Source organism: Conger conger, chromosome 6 (genome assembly GCF_963514075.1).
Source record: "Conger conger chromosome 6, fConCon1.1, whole genome shotgun sequence".
Taxonomy (NCBI): Eukaryota; Metazoa; Chordata; class Actinopteri; order Anguilliformes; family Congridae; genus Conger; species Conger conger.
The window spans coordinates 40,801,379-40,820,192 of record NC_083765.1 but is presented as its reverse complement, the minus strand read 5'-3'; the positions used below and the strand labels follow the sequence as shown (position 1 = coordinate 40,820,192).

Genomic DNA, 18,814 nt, shown 5'->3' with positions numbered 1-18,814 from the left:
ATCTGACCTGCTGGACCTCCTCCAGGAGCAGCAGAAGGTCCTTGTTGGCCGTGCTGGCCTCGGGGCTCAGCTGCAGGGCACTCAGGCTCTTGCTGTACAGCCGAACCTCCGGGGCTGTGGGGTCCCTCAGGATCTCATTACCCAGACGCACCGCCAGGGAGTCGTGCACAGAGAGGTCCTTACAGGAGGATCAAACCGCACCTTTACACACACATACCCCACCCACACACACCTCTCATGCTCTCACACACACACACACACACACACACACACCCATACCACATATTCACTACAGCTGGAGTCATGCACAGAGGGGTCCTTACAGGACCTTACAAACCGCACCTTTACACTCACTCTCACTCTCACTCTCACTCTCACTCTCACTCTCACACACACACACACACACACACACACACACACACACACATTTACACAAACCCCACACTCATCCTACAGCTGGAGTAGCACACAGAAATATACTTGCAAGTAAAATTAAACAGCACTTTCAAACACACCTCGCACCCGCTCATGGTTTCCTGATGCCTAAATCGAAAGCTGATTGAAAGGACACCAGAGCCTGTAGATACAGCAGCTGTCCAGGACTAATCCACATGTTGATCTAATTTTTCACTTGCCCACACTCAACCAAGCCTTTATTTTATTAGTATAATTTGTTACACATTAATGGCATGCCTATCCTTGTGGGCTTTGTGTAAGTGTGGTACCTGAAAGTCAGTGCCCTTGCAGGGACGGGCCAGGGCGTCCGGTCTGGTCAGCTCGATGAATAACTCGGCCACGTTGGAGATGTCCACCTCGGCCAGAGGGGAGGTGGCGGGAGCATTCAGCAGGGTCTGCACAGTGGGGAGGAAGCTCTCCTCCAGACACTCCTGATTGGACCTGTGGCCAAAATGTACACGCAGATCAGCTTCTCCCATCTCAAACCCACATTTCAACACTGCCGTTATGCCCATTCTACCCTTACACCTGCTTACCCAGGGGAGGGTTGGCTCCCCCTACATAGCTGGGTTCCCCCTGAGATTTCTTTTCCCCAACAGGGAGCTTTTTTTTCCTTGCTACTATTTGAGGATTTTTCCTCTTTTATTTGTTTACCTCATGCACATGCTATTGTGTTACTCTGTAAAGCATCTTTCTGACAGTCTTCTGTAAAATAAACTATACAAATAAAATCGACCGTTACCAGGTTACCAGGGAACCTTAGAAATGGATTACCCTAATTGCAACTTTCCTCATCGCACTTGTCCCTGTGTTCGATTTCCACTTTATTGTACATCACTCTGGATAAGTCTGCAAAATGCCTGTAATGTAAAAATGTAATGCAACTCTGTCATACTGTAAATACATAATTGGAACAGGCAGGAGAGGAGCACACTGTGTAGATGTTGCCAAGTCTGTATGTCAATTTTAGGTTCTGAATGAGAAGTAACATGAGTATTCTTGATAAATTCAAGTCAAGAATATTTTAGTTGCATTACATTACATTATTGGCATTTGGCAGATGCTCTTATCCAGAGCGACGTACAACAAAGTGCATACCCATAACCAGGGATAAGTGCGCTGAAAGACCCTAGAGGGAAGTACAATTTCAACTCCTACCTGTACAACAAAGATAAGGACGAGGGCCAATATATATATATATATATACATACACATACACACATTTATTAATTTTTTTTGGAACAAAGAAACAAAGAAACAGAGCAAAAGTGACCAAAGTTAATTATCCAAACACTGCTTACCTAGCCAGCTCAAAATACCGATACACAAAGCAAGTCAGAGACAACAATTAAGGTTCACAGGGAGGTAGGGAGGGATGGGGAGAGGTGCTGCTTGAAAAGGTGTGTCTTCAGCTTGCGCTTGAAGGTGGGGAGAGATTCTACAGTTCTGACCTCAACGGGGAGTTCGTTCCACCACCGTGGAGCCAGAACAGACAGTAGTCGTGAGCGTGAGGTGGAGGTTCGGAGAGGGGGAGGTGCCAAGCGGCCTGTGGAGGCTGAACGAAGAGGTCTGGCAGGGGTGTAGGGTCTGATGACTTTTTGTAGATAAGCTGGGAAAGACTCTTTAACTGCTTGGAAGGCTAGTTTTGAATTTGATGCGAGCCATGACAGGCAGCCAGTGGAGGGAAGTAAGCAGGGGGGTGATGTGTGAGGGGAAGGTTGAAGACCAGACGAGCTGCTGCATTCTGGATGAGTTGGAGGGGTCTGATGGCGGACGCTGGGAGGCCAGCCAAGAGGGAATTGCAGTAGTCCAGGCGGGACAGAACCATCGCTTGGACCAGGAGCTGGGTCGAGTAGGGGGTGAGAAAGGGGCGGATTCTCCGTATGTTATATAGGAAGAACCTGCAAGACCGGGTCACCGCCGCAATGTTCTCTGAAAGGGACAGTCTGCTGTGCATCACCACGCCGTGGTTCCGTGCACTGGGTGATGGCGTGAGTGTGGTATCCCCGAGGGAAATGGAGAGATCCAGATGGGGAGAGGTATGAGCAGGGATGAATATCATTTCAGTCTTGCCTGGGTTGAGCTTTAGATGGTGGTTGTCCATCCAGCTCTGGATGTCCCTCAGGCAAGCAGAGATACGGGCTGAAACCTGCGTATCAGACGGCGGGAACGAGACGAAGAGTTGGGTATCGTCCGCGTAGCAGTGGTAGGATAGCCCATGTGCAGTGATCACAGGGCCAAGGGAGCGAGTGTAAAGAGAAAAAAGAAGCGGGCCAAGGACTGAGCCCTGGGGAACTCCTGTGGCGAGGGGCCGAGGTGTCGATACCGAACCAGCCCAGGCAACCTGGAAGGAGCGACCAGAGAGGTAGGACTCAATCCAGTCCAGGGCTGTGCCACAGATGCCCGTTGCTGACAGGGCAGACAGGAGGATGGAGTGATCCACAGTGTCGAAGGCAGCAGAGAGATCTAGAAGAATGAGGACAGAGGAGAGGGAGGCTGCTCGTGCGGCATGGAGTGACTCACTGACGGAGAGGAGCGCAGTCTCTGTCGAGTGGCCCGATCTGAAGCCAGACTGATGGGGGTCTAGCAGGTTGTTGTTAGAAAAGAAAGAAGAAAGTTGAGTAGAAGCGGCTCGTTCTATAGTTTTAGAAAGGAAAGGAAGAAGAGATACCGGGCGGTAGTTCTGGATGATGGAGGGATCCAGAGCAGGCTTTTTTAGCAGCGGAGTGATGTGGGCCCTCTTGAAGGAAGCTGGAAAACAGCCGGAAGACAAGGAGGAGTTGACAAGGGAGGTGACAAATGGGCGGTGGTTGTAAAGGATCTGCGGATGACTGTGACCTTCTCATCGAAGAAATCAGCAAAGTCATCAGCAGCGAAGGAGGACTGAGGAGGAGGAGGCGGTGCGTTGAGGAGAGAGGAGAAAATAGAGAAAAGTTTCCGGGGGTTAGAACCGGAGTTCTGAATTTGTGTTTGATAGTATTTTGCTTTGGCGGCAGTGACAGCGGAAGAGAATGCCGCCAGGAGAGACTGGTAAGTCGTGAGGTCTGAAGCGTCCCTGGATTTCCCCCACTTCCTCTCCGCTGCGCGGAGGCTGGTCCTGGAGGTACGGAGGGTGTCAGATATCCAAGGACTGGGAGGGGATGTGCGAGGTGGCTTTGCGACAGGGGGACTGAGAGAGTCAAAGGCGGAGGAGAGAGATGAAAGGAGGGTGGCAGATGCAGAGTTAGTGGGGAGTTTGAAGAAGGATTCGAGAGGGGGGAGTGAGGCGGTGCTGGCAAAGGAAGAGGGTGAGAGGGAGTGGAGGTTACGGCGGGCTGAGGAAGTGTGGGTAGGAGGAGGGGGAGGAGGATGGGATAGGAAGAGGGAGGGAGAATGAGATGAAGTGATCAGATGTATGCAGAGGGGTAACTAGGACATTGCCCGCCTTGTGGGTTGGAGGAGAGTGTTGCAGGGAGAGGCCGAAGGAGTGGATTAGCGGTAGGAAGGCAGCAGCCTGGGAGGCTTTTAGGTGGATGTTGAAGTCTCCAAGGAGAATCAGTGGGGTGCCATCCTCAGGGAAGGAGCTGAGAAGGGTGTCTAGCTCATCAAGGAAGTTTCCCAGGGGCCCTGGAGGACGGTAGATAACTGCAATGAAAAGGTTAGTAGGGTAGGATACTGCAACAGAATGGAATTCAAAAGTGGATATGGACAGGTCAGAGAGGGGGAGAACAGAGAATTTCCATGAGGGGGAAATTAAAAGACCAGTACCACCGCCACGGCCGGAAGGCCGGGGAGTGTGCGAGAAGGAGAAGGAGGATGAGAGGGCAGCGGGAGTGGCGGTGTTGTCAGGTGTGGTCCAGGTCTCTGTGAGGGCAAGGAATTGTAGGGACTGGAGGGAGGCATACGCAGGGATGAAGTCAGCCTTCCGAGTGGCAGACTGGCAGTTCCATAGTCCCCCTGTGGGACAGCAAAGTCCTCACAGGGGGTCAGCGGGGGGTAGCTGAGGTTGGAGGGGTTCCGACGCCGTGGAGGCCCACGTCGCAGGGGGGGTCTTCGAGGGAGAGAGCAGACTGGGATGGGGTGAAACATAACATCACAAACTGGGACTGACACGCCTATTTAAATCGCCTACAATTGCTCACAAGCAATATCAAATTGCATCAAGTTGCATATCGCTTTTCACAGAAGACGGTCACAAAGATGATCTGGAGAGGGAAAAAGCAAACCCGTAAGTGCCCTCAGGGCGTGCCGACCGCGCCCCTACCTGCTGTCGCGGGAGTACAGCTGGAAGAAGACGCCCAGGCAGTGCCGCAGGCGCGTGTCGTCCTCAGTGACGGGGTTGTACCACAGCAGGACCAGGCGGGACAGCAGCTTGGCGCTGCTGAGTCTCCCAGAGTACATGAGCTTGGCCAGGCCCTCCGCCGCCTCTGTCCTGAGGTCAGAGATCTGAGAGACCAGGGCAGATGTGAGGGCTCACAAACATCAAAGGGCTCCACACTTTTACATTTAGCTTTTTTTTTTTCTTCAAACTTTAAGTGTTTCTGTGTGAAACTTGCATATCTACTGCCCTATAAACAATGTTTTGTTTTTTTTTTTAACCAGAAAAACTAGCCCCACCCACGTACCTCGCTGTCCAGGAACTCGGAGAGCATTCTGAGGATGCTCTGCACCGTGCTCTCTCCCTCGCTGTCGGCCGAGTCCTCGGTGGGGCCCCTGGGGTCCTCGGGGCCGGAGTCTGGGGCCGCGGGCGGGGAGGGCGCCTGGCGCACCATGTCGAACCCGTTCAGGTGCAGCTGGTCGATCACAGCCTTCAGAGCGCTCACTCTGATCTTGGGCTCGTCCAGCTGGGCGATCTGCCGCACGGCGTTACATCCGTCACACAATGAACGGGGGATGAGGAGAGGAACAGTAAAACACTGCTGCAACGCTATTACTGCAGTCCAAAAAATGTAAAATGTGGGGTTGCTTTATCGCAAAGTTATAATCTACAATATGAAATCCTAGCGAGAAATTACATTGCTTTGGTTTGGTAATACAGAACGAAATGACATTGCTTTGGATTACTAATACAGTATGAAATGACATTGCTCTGGTTTACTAATACAGTATGAAATTACATTGCTTTGGTGTTTTACTGCAGTATGGAAATACCAATTACCATACAGCAGGAGCGATACTGGGTGTATTACAGAAACCCTATGCACAAGCAGCACCAGGTGGCGGTTGGCTAGGTCTGTGCTGTGCAGGGCAGAGGTGTGTGAGTGTGTGTGTGTGTGTGTGTGTGTGTGAGAGAGAGAGTGTGTACCTGTAGCAGTAGCACCAGGTGGCGGTTGGCCAGGTCTGTGCTGTGCAGGGCGCAGGTGCCCAGGCAGATGACGGCCATGTTACGCACTGCGGGGTGAGCGCTGGCGATGCCAGGCAGGATCTGTGGGGCAGAGCACCAATCAGACGCCTCGCCTGCCCGTAACCACGGCAAAGCAAGCCAAAAAACCCACCACACCCCCCCCACAGGAAGCCATTCATCCAAATCATCATCAGCCACCCTGATTATATTACTACAATTACTATTACAATTACAGTATAATATTATTGATTGTAAATTATTATTCTTATAATAGAACCCTGCAAATGTCCCATTTCTGTGCGCCTAACAACACTGAACAGTTTACCACAAAAAATATGAGAACATTCATCCATTGAAGACATCTCAGCTGAAAATGTATTTCAGATGCTGTTCATGTAAATATTGTTGATTTTTCCATCTCACCATGAAACACTTTCAGCTGGGTGATTCTGTGCATTAAATGGGCTTCATAAATAAAGTTTATAATTATTTTATGGCGTCCATTACTGAAGGAAATCAGTCATGTTCAGAATCTGTGTTCATGCATCTATCAATCTATAAATTATTAAAGTCCATTTGTAATAATCCACAGGCTTGACAAAAAATAAAATCCTATCATTTTCACTCTTATTCAATTACGTTCCAAGGTACTCCACCCAAATACCTGCAGACATTCCTCAGATTTATTCTTATTCTGTAGTAACTGTCCATACCCGACCTTGGCACTGTGAAACGTTCATGGTGAATAAAACCCAGCAATTTGAATTTTCATATAAAAAAGCAGTAAAAGTACAAAGGACATACCAAAGACTCGAGGATGGCATTGACTGTGGGGCTGATTCCTTTCTTAATGGACATCTGCTTGAGCAGCTCGGAGCACATGGTCAGACATTTCAGCAAGGTTTCTGGATCACCCTGTGTGAACACGAAGAGCGTTCACTGTGAACACAATAATGCAGTAACACAATAACGCAGTAACACCCTGTCCTATCAGCACTGAAGTTATGTCCGTTTTTCAGTGCATTTTCTCTCAATGCTAGTCCTCACCACAACACACAGCTCGCCAACACAGCCAGGATCAGGATCAGATCGGACTCTTCATTTGCTAGGCATTTGTTTAGGTAATGGGTTAAATGAAAAGGTCCCATATTGTGCATTTTCCATCGTCCTGATATCCGTAAGAAGGTGTTGGTGTGGTTTTAAGTACAAAAAACAACCTCTATCCAGTTTTACCATTCTTCAGCGCCTCATGAACTTTACCAAGGACAGGCTGTATTAGTGACTGTGTCTTTAAGGCTCATTGACATCAGCAAACCTCTGATTGGCTCTGATAGCTGAATGTTGTCTGCGCCGAGCGCTTGGATTTGTTCCAGCTACAAGGGGGCCGTACTGAAGCATATAGTTGTCACTACTTCACGGAATTCCAAACGGCTCGATTAAATGCACATTTTCTTCTGAATTTTGATACTTTCACAGTGTTTCTGTAACAACCTCAACTCCTGTACAATCCACATTGCAAGGGAAATGTGATTTTCCACAAAAAGGGACCTTTAAGGAAAGGTCCAGGACGTTTTACCTTTTTGCCATTATTAGATGTTTGCTCTTGGTTGCCTATCTCGGAGCTGGCGTGTTTCCCGCCGGAAACCGTAGGCTGTTCCAGAGAACTCCCCTGGCTGCTACAGACAGGGGCCTTTTCCAAGATTTGAGAGACAGTATGAGAGAACTGGGCCAGACGCAGCTGAGCACACAAACTGCAAGGGCACTGCGAGCAGCCAAAGCAAGAGCAGCGAGGCCAGATCAGTGGCCACTGCCACTCAAGAGCGCAACATCAACACGTCACCCAGACACGATTAAAGCCAACGGCCAGTGAGAACACAGCCTCTCACTTTCAGAAACGCAAGGAGCAAATGCATTCAAATCAATGAGAAGATGCGCAGTTGGCTTTTTCCTGCATAGTGAATTCTGAGGCTGACCCGTGTCGAGAAAACGGTATAAATACAAACGTTGCATTCGATGGATTTCTACCATTGGTAACTGCAACCGGCACAACGCATGAGGAGAAGAGCAAACGAAGCAGAACACAAACAGCACTGTATGCATGGAGTGCATGTTCAGACAACAGTCTAGCTCTTTCAATTCTGCAGATATGGCCCCAGAAATACCAGTTTTTTGGGTTTTTTTTTGCTTTTATCATTCACAAGGAGCAGGTGAACAGTCAGTCATCATCAGATCATTACTCACCGTTTAAACGTGTAATTAAAGTTAATTAAAGTACTGAAAGTACACAATTAAACTACTGCTACATTTTGAGCCAGTACAAATCAGGAGTGGCCCAACTACAAAATGACACGTGAAAATATATTTTACGATAGTAAACCAGTCAGTATTTTTGCTGAAGCACACTACAGGATAAATATCCCGTCTCCTGCCCTGTTGGTGCCTGGAAAAAGCACACGGAACACAGCAGGGGGTGGGGGTCGTGACCCCAGAACAGAACAATGACAATCTTCCTTTTCAGCAGGGAGACCCCTCTTAAGGGGCCTACTGCACGCACAGAGAAAGCCCACAAACACCATGCCATGACTTTTCCCCGGGGGCAAATTTCCAGGGACATAAATGGCATCACAATGTCACCGCGTTAGCCACAGCGCAGACAAACACAGACCCCGTTCCAGAGACACAAAACCCAAGACACCCTGCAGTAGTCAGGCCTACAAACAGCGCCGTCACAGTGCAGAATCAAGGCCTCTTCACCACCACCACCCCAGCGAAATGACTTGAAACAAAAAGATTCTTAGTTTGCAGAAGCAGAGAAGCATTTGCGAAAGTGAGAAAGCGTTCACACCCAAACCCCCCCCAGCCTCCAAACACACTGAAGCGATGCGTCCACACACTGTTTGCACACCAGGGTAATGCATTCATTAGCATATAATACAAGTGACTTCTGTTATATAGGTAATAAAAGTCTACTAGTGGCCAACCCCTATTCCTGGAGAGCCGAAGAGTGCGCTGGTTGTTTTTACTCAGCGCATAATTAACAGTTATTTACACAGCTAACTCACTTGGGTCTAAGTGGTTGTTGTATTTTAGATGGAAATAAAGACCAGCAGACCCTGCGGCTCTTCAGGATCCCCAGCCACTAGCCTGAAGAGCCAAACTGGCCAGAATCATATCTCAGCAGCTATTAAAGGCCCTCAGTGAGGAACTGGTCTGCTCTCCTGGTACTGGAGAGCCGCAGGGTGTGCTGGCTTTTGTTGTTACTCAGCACCTAACTGTAATTTACTGCTTTCATTGATCAATTAACTCACGCCACCTGGTTTCTTGGGTCTAAAATGGTTGCAGATATTAAGGTGAAAACAAAAGCTCTCCAGGACCAGGAGTAAGAACCACTGGAATGAATGAAGTGAATGAATGAAGGGCCTACCTTCGTCACCCTGACTTCCTTCATCTCAGGCTCCTCGGCCTCCTTCAGCAGCTGGTTCTTCAGGTTCTCCAGCTCGGTGATGGAGTCCTTCAGGTCCGAGGCCTGGCTGAACTCCTGGGCGGCGATGCACTCCTCCAGCCCCTGCTTGGCCTCGAAGATCTTCACCTTCACCTCCGCCAGCTACCGACGAAAGCACGAGGTTCAGATTCAGGTAGCGCGCTACAGGACACGGGGCTAAAGGTTTCAGCACAATGCCCAAAAAAAAAAAAAAAAAAGCTGCAAATGCAGCCATTTCCATGCCAATATCAGCCTCCTCAGATCACCTTTCCAATTTAGTAAAAGACAATGGAAGAACATTAACAGAAAAGGTTATTCGGACGTGTGTGTGTATGAGAGCTGCCACTCACCCGCACCTGCCTCCTCCTGGTCTCCTTCTCGTCGACGGAATCGGTTACGGGAACGATCGGTTCTCGCACATCGCAGATGATCTCCGCCACCTGATTTTCGCGCACAAAAACAAAATGTCATTTCACTGGGAGACGAGCCATGTTCAGTTCAGTTCAGTTTATTCTTTGTCCCAAATGGGCAATTTGTTTGCAGCAGGACCACACACATACCACACAACAATAAGCATAACACAATACAGACAGACAGATTCTGCACAAGAAGCATAATAAATAGTTCAGTTGTGATAAATATTGGCAGTGCATTAAAAACTGAGTTATTTAAAATCAAGATACAGTTTCAATAAATAGAAGGTAGATATAAAAAGAGGTAGTGGATTGGGGTATGGGGTCACTAAGTGGACAAGGCTATCTTCTTCTGTTGTGTGCATTCAGTGCTTGAATAGAAAGAGGAATAAAGGAATTTTTGTACCTCTGTTTTAAAGCAATGGGAGTTTTAAATCGTAAGCCAGATGGCAACAACATGTATTCTGTATACAGAGGATGACTTGTATCTTGATAGATATTCATGGCTTTGTTAAACAGCTGCTTGTTGAAATACTCAGTAAGACTATTGAACTTCACTCCCACTATCTTATTGGCCACATTCACAATTTTAGAAAGTGCATTCTTGTCTTTGATAGTGACGTTTCCATACCAGCAGATAATGGAGAACATCAGGACAGACTCAATAAAAGCTCTATAGAACAGTGTCATCAATGTTTTATCCACCTGAAACTTTGCAAGTTTCCTGAGCGCAGAGAGCCATGGATAAGATAATAAGGTTCTGAGGCCAGTGCCTTGGACAAGGGCAACGGCTGCAGCACACCTAACCTGGCATGCATGTCTGAGTGTGGGAGGAAACCGGAGTACCCCGGAGTAAACCCACACAGGCACAGGGAGAACATTCAAACTCCACAGAGAGAGGATCTGGCCGGCTGGGATTTGAACCCAGAAACTTCTTCCTGCGAGGCAACAATGCTAGCCACCATGCCCAGTAACAGACCACATGCACCATCAGCCACATCACTTACAACTTCAATCCTGCGGTCATCGTCCTTCAGGAGGGCCACCAGCTTCTCCGCCAGCAGGGCTACGAGAGCCGTGGGCGTGTTGGGTAGGACCAGCATCTCCTGCAGGACCGCCAGGACCCGCTTCCTGTAGGACAGAGATGCGCTATGAGCTCGACCTGCTTCAGAGAGATGGGCTATGAGCTCGACCAGCTTCAGAGAGATGGGCTATGAGCTCAACCAGCTTCAGAGAGATGGGCTATGAGCTCAACCAGCTTCAGAGAGATGGGCTATGAGCTCAACCAGCTTCAGAGAGATGGGCTATGAGCTCAACCAGCTTCAGAGAGATGGGCTATGAGCTCAACCAGCTTCAGAGAGATGGGCTATGAGCTCAACCAGCTTCAGAGATGGGCTATGAGCTCAACCAGCTTCAGAGAGATGGGCTATGAGCTCAACCTGCTTCAGAGAGATGGGCTATGAGCTCAACCAGCTTCAGAGATGGGCTATGAGCTCAACCAGCTTCAGAGATGGGCTATGAGCTCAACCAGCTTCAGAGAGATGGGCTATGAGCTCAACCTGCTTCAGAGAGATGGGCTATGAGCTCGACCCACTTCAGAGAGATGGGCTATGAGCTCAACCTGCTTCAGAGAGATGGGCTATGAGCTTGACCAGCTTCAGAGAGATGGGCTATGAGCTCAACCCTCCTGTAGGACAGAGATGGGCTATGAGCTCAGCCCTCCTGTATGACTGAGATAGACTATAAGCTCAAGAGAGAAAGCATGCACTGGTCTTACCTGCACGGTGAAAAAAATATGCAAAGTATGCATATTTTAGGGCATGACTGGCAATAAAGACCCTTAAAGCTAAAAAATTGTTATTTGACAAATAAATGGGGGAAATAAAGAATGAAAGTGTAGAAAAATCAGACGAGTGCATCACCTGCCCCCCTCCTCCTCCGTGTCCAGACAGCCCACCAGAGCAATGAGCTCCTGCCCGATGAACTCTTTGGTCATGGCCAGCTCCACCTTTCCGAAGTCCGCCTTCTCCTCCTCCGTCAGAATGGGGATGCTCTGCAGGTACCTGCAGAGATATGTACACCAATCAGCAGCCTGCAGTATGCACAGCCCCGGGTAGCTGCTGAAGGGTGATGGGTCCACAGAGCACAGGGCTGCCCATCCCTGCTCCTGGAGACCCACCGCCCTGTAGGGTTTCATTTCATCCCCAATTCAGCACGCATGATTCCACTATTCCGCAGCTCAACGAGACCCCCTGCTGTGATTTGGTAGGGCTGGAGTGACAACCTACAGGACAGTAGATCCCCAAGAACAGGTTTTGACAGCCCTGCTCTAGCGGTTGAATGAGGAGTGATTTCTTAGGGTTGCAGTGGAAGATCACCGGAAACAGGGTTGGGCAGCCCTGCTCTAGCTAGGCTTTCATGCAGACTTCTGCAATTCATTCTTGAATTAGCCCAGTCTGAAATGTATTGAATACTCATGACAGCTTGGTATCACGATATGAAACATTTGACTATGACCAGATCTTCATGTAAACCAGCATTGTCAAATTGGTCTAAACAAGTTGCCACAAAACATGAACAGTGGTTTAGATTCCTCCAGGCTGGGGTCTCCCTCCTCCACGTTGGAGAGCTAAGGAGGAGCCTTTATCAGGTACCCCAGACCAGAGGTGTAAAATCCAGGTCCAGAAAGTAAAAGTGCTCCCAGTACTTTGTTCCAACCAAATGGATTTGCTAATTAGCAGAGTTCTTGCAGCCAGGATGCAGAACTAATTTGTGAAATTAGCTGGCCGTTGATGGGTTTTATTAACAGGTTTATTACCAGCTCTTACTCGTAGAGATACTCCGCTAACACAGCCTCATGCTAGCAGCTCTTACCCGTAGAGATACTCCGCTAACACAGCCTCATGCTAACAGCTCTTACCCGTAGAGATACTCCGCTAACACAGCCTCATGCTAACAGCTCTTACCCGTAGAGATACTCCGCTAACACAGCCTCATGCTAACAGCTCTTACCCGTAGAGATACTCCGCTAACACAGCCTCATGCTAGCAGCTCTTACCCGTAGAGATACTCCGCTAACACAGCCTCATGCTAGCAGCTCTTACCCGTAGAGATACTCCGCTAACACAGCCTCATGCTAACAGCTCTTACCCGTAGAGATACTCCGCTAACACAGCCTCATGCTAACAGCTCTTACCCGTAGAGTTACTCCGCTAACACAGCCTCATGCTAACAGCTCTTACCCGTAGAGATACTCCGCTAACACAGCCTCATGCTAGCAGCTCTTACCCGTAGAGATACTCCGCTAACACAGCCTCATGCTAACAGCTCTTACCCGTAGAGATACTCCGCTAACACAGCCTCATGCCAACAGCTCTTACCCGTAGAGATACTTCGCTAACACAGCCTCATGCTAGCAGCTCTTACTCGTAGAGATACTGTGGAAACACAGCCTCATACTAACAGCTCTTACCCGTAGAGATACTCTGGGAACACAGCCTCATGCTAACAGCTCTTACCCGTAGAGATACTCTGCGAACACGGCCGCTTCGGGCAGGAGCTGTTCCAGCATCTCCTCCCCTTCGTCTCCTTTGGCCTTGACAAACTGGCAGAGCGCCCTCCAGTACAGGACCTTCTCACACGTCAGGCTCTCCACTGGGATCAGCTTCCTGCAATCATCATTTCAACAGGAATTACAGCTCATTCTGACTGGATTACACAGTGCCACTTGCTAAAATGGCCATATTCACAGCAGAAATGTTTTTTGGAGCAGTGCAAAACCTGGCTTGCTGCGTGTGGGGCTATGTTAGCATTAGCTCACTGCGTGTGGAAGTATGTTAGCGTTAGCTCAGTGTGTGTTTGGATACGTTTGCTTTAGCTCAGTGAATGCAGGGCTACGTTAGCATTAGCTCACTGCGTTCGGGGATACGTTAGCTTAGCTCACCGCGTGTGGGGATACGTTAGCGTTAGCTCACTGCGTGCGGGGATACGTTAGCGTTAGCTCAGACCTGCTGTCCAGCTGCACACGGTCCTGCAGCAGCTCCTCAGGGGTCCACAGCGCGAAGACGCTGCTGAGGGCGGAGGCTGCCACCTCGGGGCTGTTCTCCACATCCAGCCTGTGCAGCAGGTCCAGCACGTCCCCCTGCAGCAGCTTCAGCCAGGCCGGGAGGAGCTTCCTCTGGACCACCTCCTTCACTGCAGCTGGGGAGCGCGAGCCAGGGTACGACACTCGTTTACATGCGTCCGTCTTTATATGCATGTCTTTATCATGTGCTTGCGCCAGGGAATTAAATTAACACCCGCCACATCCTGGCAAAAGTTTGATAGCAGCTGGTAGGATTTTCTACTCTTGCTGCCACTCTAGCAGGTAACCAGCCAGGTTGTGTCTTATTGTAAAGGGTAATGTGGCTGATGAAATGTTGAAAGTGGCTAGTGATTTTCAGAATCCGCAAGCCACTCGCTTAGCGGGTGAAAAAATGTATGCCCTGGCACAAGCACAAAAACATGAACCTTCTTTTGTCCACAATTTCAGAGATGCATGCAAGAGGACCAGACTGCGAGCTGAATCAGTCACAGCAGCTCAGCAGTTGGCAGGAGTCACAGCTACTTTACCTGAGGCATCGCTCAGGCCCTGCTGCAGCAGACTCACTCTCTGAGCGATAGACAGGGCCCTGATGTGCACCTTCTCTGCAAGGACCTGAAACCAGAGACAGAGCGCTCATTCCAATCCCTTATTTCTCTTTCTCTTGCCCCTAGTTCCACCCATCAGGAGAATGAAAGACGTAAAAGGCAGGGACAGGGAGGAAACGTGAATTGGGCAAATGGAATGCCAGGAATGTCAGTTACAGACGTGGACGATGCGTGGCAAATGGGGAGAGGTGGATCCACAGGTCGATTATACATCAGGCTTAACAGACACAAAGGGTGCGCTGATGTTTTCCTGCTCATAGGAAAGATTGGGAGAACCCAACTTCTAATTCGAGCTTCTAGAAGAAACATCTAAGGGGTTGGAATGCCCTCAAAGTTGCCGGACCTCGGTCGATTCCTGGGTCGGGAGCCAGGAAAGGAAAAGAGGGGAGTAAAACAAACGACTGGAACAAGCGCAGAGTGTCGGCCAGTAGACCCCCACCTCGTAGGCCAGCTTCCGCACGCTCTCCTTCACGTCTCGGGTGCGGCGCAGGAATTTGGGCAGGGTCTGGGCGCAGGGCGCGATGCAGGACAGGACGGCTCGCCTGACCTCGGGGTTGGAGTCGTTCTCCAGGATCTGGATGTAGGCTTTCGGGACGGGAAGACGCAGTTAGGCAGAACGGACACCGCTGGTTTAGCGTCACGTAAGACTTTACCCAGAAACGTGCCTGTAGAATACATTGCCTAAACCGGGGGTGTGAAATATTATCTTAGAAGGGTCTGTGTGGTGGAGGTTTGTGTTTTGGTCCAGCACTATGACACCTGAATTTGCAGATTAGCTAACCGTGGTCTTCAGTCAGGATCTCGATAACTAGAATCAGGCATCCTTGTGCTGGGTGAAAACACAAACCTACACCACCCTTTCTAAATACTAAAGATCACTCAACCCACTCAACAGGATTGGGGTATACTCCACTTTCAATTCATGAAATTCCCACTGAACAGAAAATCTATTAAAAACAAGAAATTAAATGAAAAAACATTTTTTACTTTTTAAACTTTATGACACGGCCTTGGGTGATGTCTTTTGTTCTGTAAGTTCAGGGGGGTGCAGGGAGGGAGCGGACACCTTTCATGGTGGGGCAGTCGGGGTTCTGGGGCTCCTGCAGGCGAGCCATGGCGAGGGCGGCCTGGATGCGGACGTTGGGGAACTTGTCGGTGACGCGGACCAGCATGGTCTCGTGGATCTGCTCGAAGAGGTCGTCGTCGATCTGTGCATTCTCCGCCAGGCCCCCCAGTACGCGGTTGATGAGCTGGCACACGCGGAAGCGCACCGCGTGGCTGTTGGCGTTGTGAGACTGCGAACAAAACGGACAGGAAGCTCTGATCCGCCAGCCGCAAAGGCAAAAAGCACAGCCGATCATTTCCACTACAGCCAATGCAAAACCCACATTCTCACTCAAACTACACGCTTTACTCCCCTGAAGTAAACACCTAATGCCATCACATTTGAGTTCATTAAAGCACAGGATGAAGACCAATATGGCTGTCAAACACAAAAGCACGGAAATGATGAAATGTGTTGATGCCATTTAAGATCGTGAGAGCTTAAACAGCATCACAGACGCAGAGGGCATCTGTTCTGTATGGATAGGCACTTCACTTCTAATTGACAACCCACTAAACAGTCATACTGGTGATGAATGTACCTTAAGCAAAAAATCTCACAAAAGCCTGTAGTGGGAAAAACTTTGTGGCTTTTGGTTAAAAAAAAAAAATTATTAAAGTGATTTTGACAGGACACTGCCCAGGGAACGTGAAAAATCACAGGCACAAGATGAAATTCAGATTCTCCCACGCGTACCTCCAGCAGAAAGTTAAACAGAAAGCTCAAGAAGGGGTTTTCCACTTCTTCCTCGTCCTCCTCGTCCTCTTCCTCCTCGTTGCTGACAGGAACGTCGAAACTGGTGGCAAACCAGGAGACAAACTCCATCACGTTCTCCACCACAGGCTCCCGCTTGTACACAATCATGGCGTACTTCAGATAGTGCACAAACTCGTCATGGAAGGGAGATTTGTCTTCCAGCTGCAAATAAAAGGGAAAACACAGATTGGCATCTGAAATAGACTTACTATCAGCCTATGCACAGGAGAAAGTATTTACACTGAGACCTCAACTCTGGAAATAAACATGACAGCTATTGGCAAAAAAGCAAAGAACATTTCTGGATACATTAAAGGCACAATAGATAAGATTTTTGTGTTAAAAACATTGTTACAAAACCATTGTAAATCCCTTCCTATCATTGTAAAAGGCTTACTGACATGCTGACTCACCCTCTGCCTGTATTTTTAGTCCTTAAATTAGGGTTTCAAAATATACCATTGATGCTCTGTACAAAAACATTGTATAACTGTACAATAATTCAATCTTATTGGCTGAAAATTGGTTGTAATTGCCACAGGGACCTTGTTGCCTGTGGAAATGCAGTGCCACGTTTTCACCTTGTTGTACGTGCTCTTCAGTGCAGCCACAAGCTTTGCTTTATTGTGGTGACCCTTTTGGGCCCTCTCAAAGGCCTCTTTGATTCCCAGCTCACTGTCAGCAGTCATCTTCACCCCCCTGCCAAAAAAACAATGACAAACAACCCAGTCACCATAACTGACCAACAGCAAGCACTGCATGCAACAGCTAGTTAGAATAGCAGTGATCCAGCTAGCTCACAAAAGCGAATTCATTTTCAACCAATACAGGTTAAGGCTGTGGTTAAGTTACTCGTATTATATATTAAATACAATATTTCAAAAATGTATTTCTGTTTTAACATGTTCAGACGTTAATGCATTCAGCAATAGACAGGGGGTTCCAAGTGGCATTAATATGAAACAAACGGCGACAAATAAACGGACAATTCATTTTGCAAAGCAACGATTCAATACAATCTGACAACCAATCAAGATAACAGTAACCGGGGAACAATTTACATCAATAGAGGGATATATTTGTATGCATTGCTGGATGCAGAAATTTAAATAAAGGAGAACTGCATAGCAGTGCCAAAGAGTGGAATTTCTAAACGCAAGACATGGATGTTAATATCTATCCCCTGAGTTAACAATCCTCCTTATTTGTCAACTTTCCCATTTATACCAATTCAATACCCAAATTTTAACCTATGTAAGAGTCACTGACCTCATGTGTTGCATTATACAGCTACAGAGGGACAATTATGACACGATTAGTGTAAATTGCCCATTAATTAAAATCCTGGTGTCTTGCTGACTTGTCTAGGCTGTTCCCAAGTCCTCGTGTGCAGGCCGATTTAGTTAATAACGTTAATAGTTCTTCGTCGATTCGATTACGCTATATATATTATTTCCGGATGTTGATGCGTTTCCAAGAAACCACGAATAGATTAACCGTTATTGCGAGCTCTAACCTGATTGCTTTCATTTCATCACAGCGTTTTTGATGAGCAAAAATACTTCGTTTCACTCACTAAGGAAAACTTTTTTCCTCTTCCGTTGAAGGGATTCTCAAGAATGCATTGCGCAACTTGGCTAGTGACTTCAGACCTGAAACTGCTCGAACTAACGTTGGTCAACTGGCATTGCATCCTCTGCAGACTGCATGCACATCTGCCACACCCTGGCACACCACAGGAAAAGAAGTTCGGTGCCGTAGTTAAGTTAGAGTGATATGAGCAATAGCATTCGCTAGTTATTGTGAGGAGTTTGAAATTAACTTCCCAAACGTTCAATTATGTACAGAAAAGCATATTTTTCCAGTTAAAGCTACCAAAGTTTACAACTAACGTTACCAGCTAGCCAACGGTTAGCTGTATCCAAAAAGATATAGCCAGCCAGCTAACATTAGTTAACGTAAATAACGCACGGAGCGCATCCAAGTTACGGTCGAGGTCTTATTCGAGTAACATTACGTTAACCTAGTTAACGTTATTCAATCTACATATCTTGTAGGTTATCCGCCTAGCTAACTTAGAATTAAGTAGCTAGTAGCATCAAGTTAGATCTAACCTAGAAAGCTGACTTGGCTAGCTATTGTATTGTTAATACACTGTTGCTTTGCTTGTATGCTTGCAAACAACAAAACACGCGTAACTTACCCATCCACCAAATTAACGACCGATTCCTAAATAGCTGGCTAACTTAACTACTAAAGCTGTGATGTGACGTTGGTCAATTAGCTCATCAGCGAGTTGGTTAGCGATTCTAGTCAACGAGTACCCTCTGCTTCACCACTCGTGAACTAGATACAGTTAGCGCTAACGTGACATAAATTATTATTATTTTTTTAAACCCACTACCTAACAATTAAACATTGCTTAGCAAGTGGAGGGAGACTTAATCAAAACACACAGCAACCAATACCTAGAAATTGAGCAATATCCTTACCGTTTATTTTCTTCCAGACTAACTCTGTTTAAAACTATTGCGCGTTGATTGTGACAACTGACCAACGAAGACAAACAACCGCCAGATTCAAATATTTCT

At 47.9% G+C, this 18,814-nt stretch overlaps 1 protein-coding gene across 4 annotated transcripts in view; it reads right to left on the bottom strand.

Moving 5' to 3' along the window:
- ncapg (non-SMC condensin I complex, subunit G) overlaps positions 1 to 18,814 on the bottom strand; it is a 21,252-nt gene extending 2,438 nt beyond the window's left edge. The window contains exons 1-19 of one of the 4 annotated variants that reach the window (XM_061244427.1): positions 18,716 to 18,814; positions 16,805 to 16,922; positions 16,164 to 16,385; positions 15,429 to 15,657; positions 14,802 to 14,947; positions 14,285 to 14,369; positions 13,681 to 13,873; positions 13,192 to 13,341; positions 11,596 to 11,736; positions 10,681 to 10,804; positions 9,611 to 9,700; positions 9,204 to 9,383; positions 7,356 to 7,469; positions 6,584 to 6,694; positions 5,741 to 5,860; positions 5,061 to 5,288; positions 4,700 to 4,881; positions 726 to 897; positions 8 to 178 (exon numbers count right to left, since the gene is read on the bottom strand). In XM_061244427.1, the coding sequence (XP_061100411.1) occupies positions 8 to 178; positions 726 to 897; positions 4,700 to 4,881; positions 5,061 to 5,288; positions 5,741 to 5,860; positions 6,584 to 6,694; positions 7,356 to 7,469; positions 9,204 to 9,383; positions 9,611 to 9,700; positions 10,681 to 10,804; positions 11,596 to 11,736; positions 13,192 to 13,341; positions 13,681 to 13,873; positions 14,285 to 14,369; positions 14,802 to 14,947; positions 15,429 to 15,657; positions 16,164 to 16,385; positions 16,805 to 16,912 (2,766 nt within the window). In that variant the 5' untranslated portion in view covers positions 16,913 to 16,922; positions 18,716 to 18,814. Of the gene's footprint in view, positions 1 to 7; positions 179 to 725; positions 898 to 4,699; positions 4,882 to 5,060; positions 5,289 to 5,740; positions 5,861 to 6,583; positions 6,695 to 7,355; positions 7,470 to 9,203; positions 9,384 to 9,610; positions 9,701 to 10,680; positions 10,805 to 11,595; positions 11,737 to 13,191; positions 13,342 to 13,680; positions 13,874 to 14,284; positions 14,370 to 14,801; positions 14,948 to 15,428; positions 15,658 to 16,163; positions 16,386 to 16,804; positions 16,923 to 17,492; positions 17,514 to 18,426; positions 18,564 to 18,715 lie in introns of those variants that run through there. The other 3 variants (XM_061244428.1, XM_061244425.1, XM_061244429.1) reach the window with 3 other exon arrangements.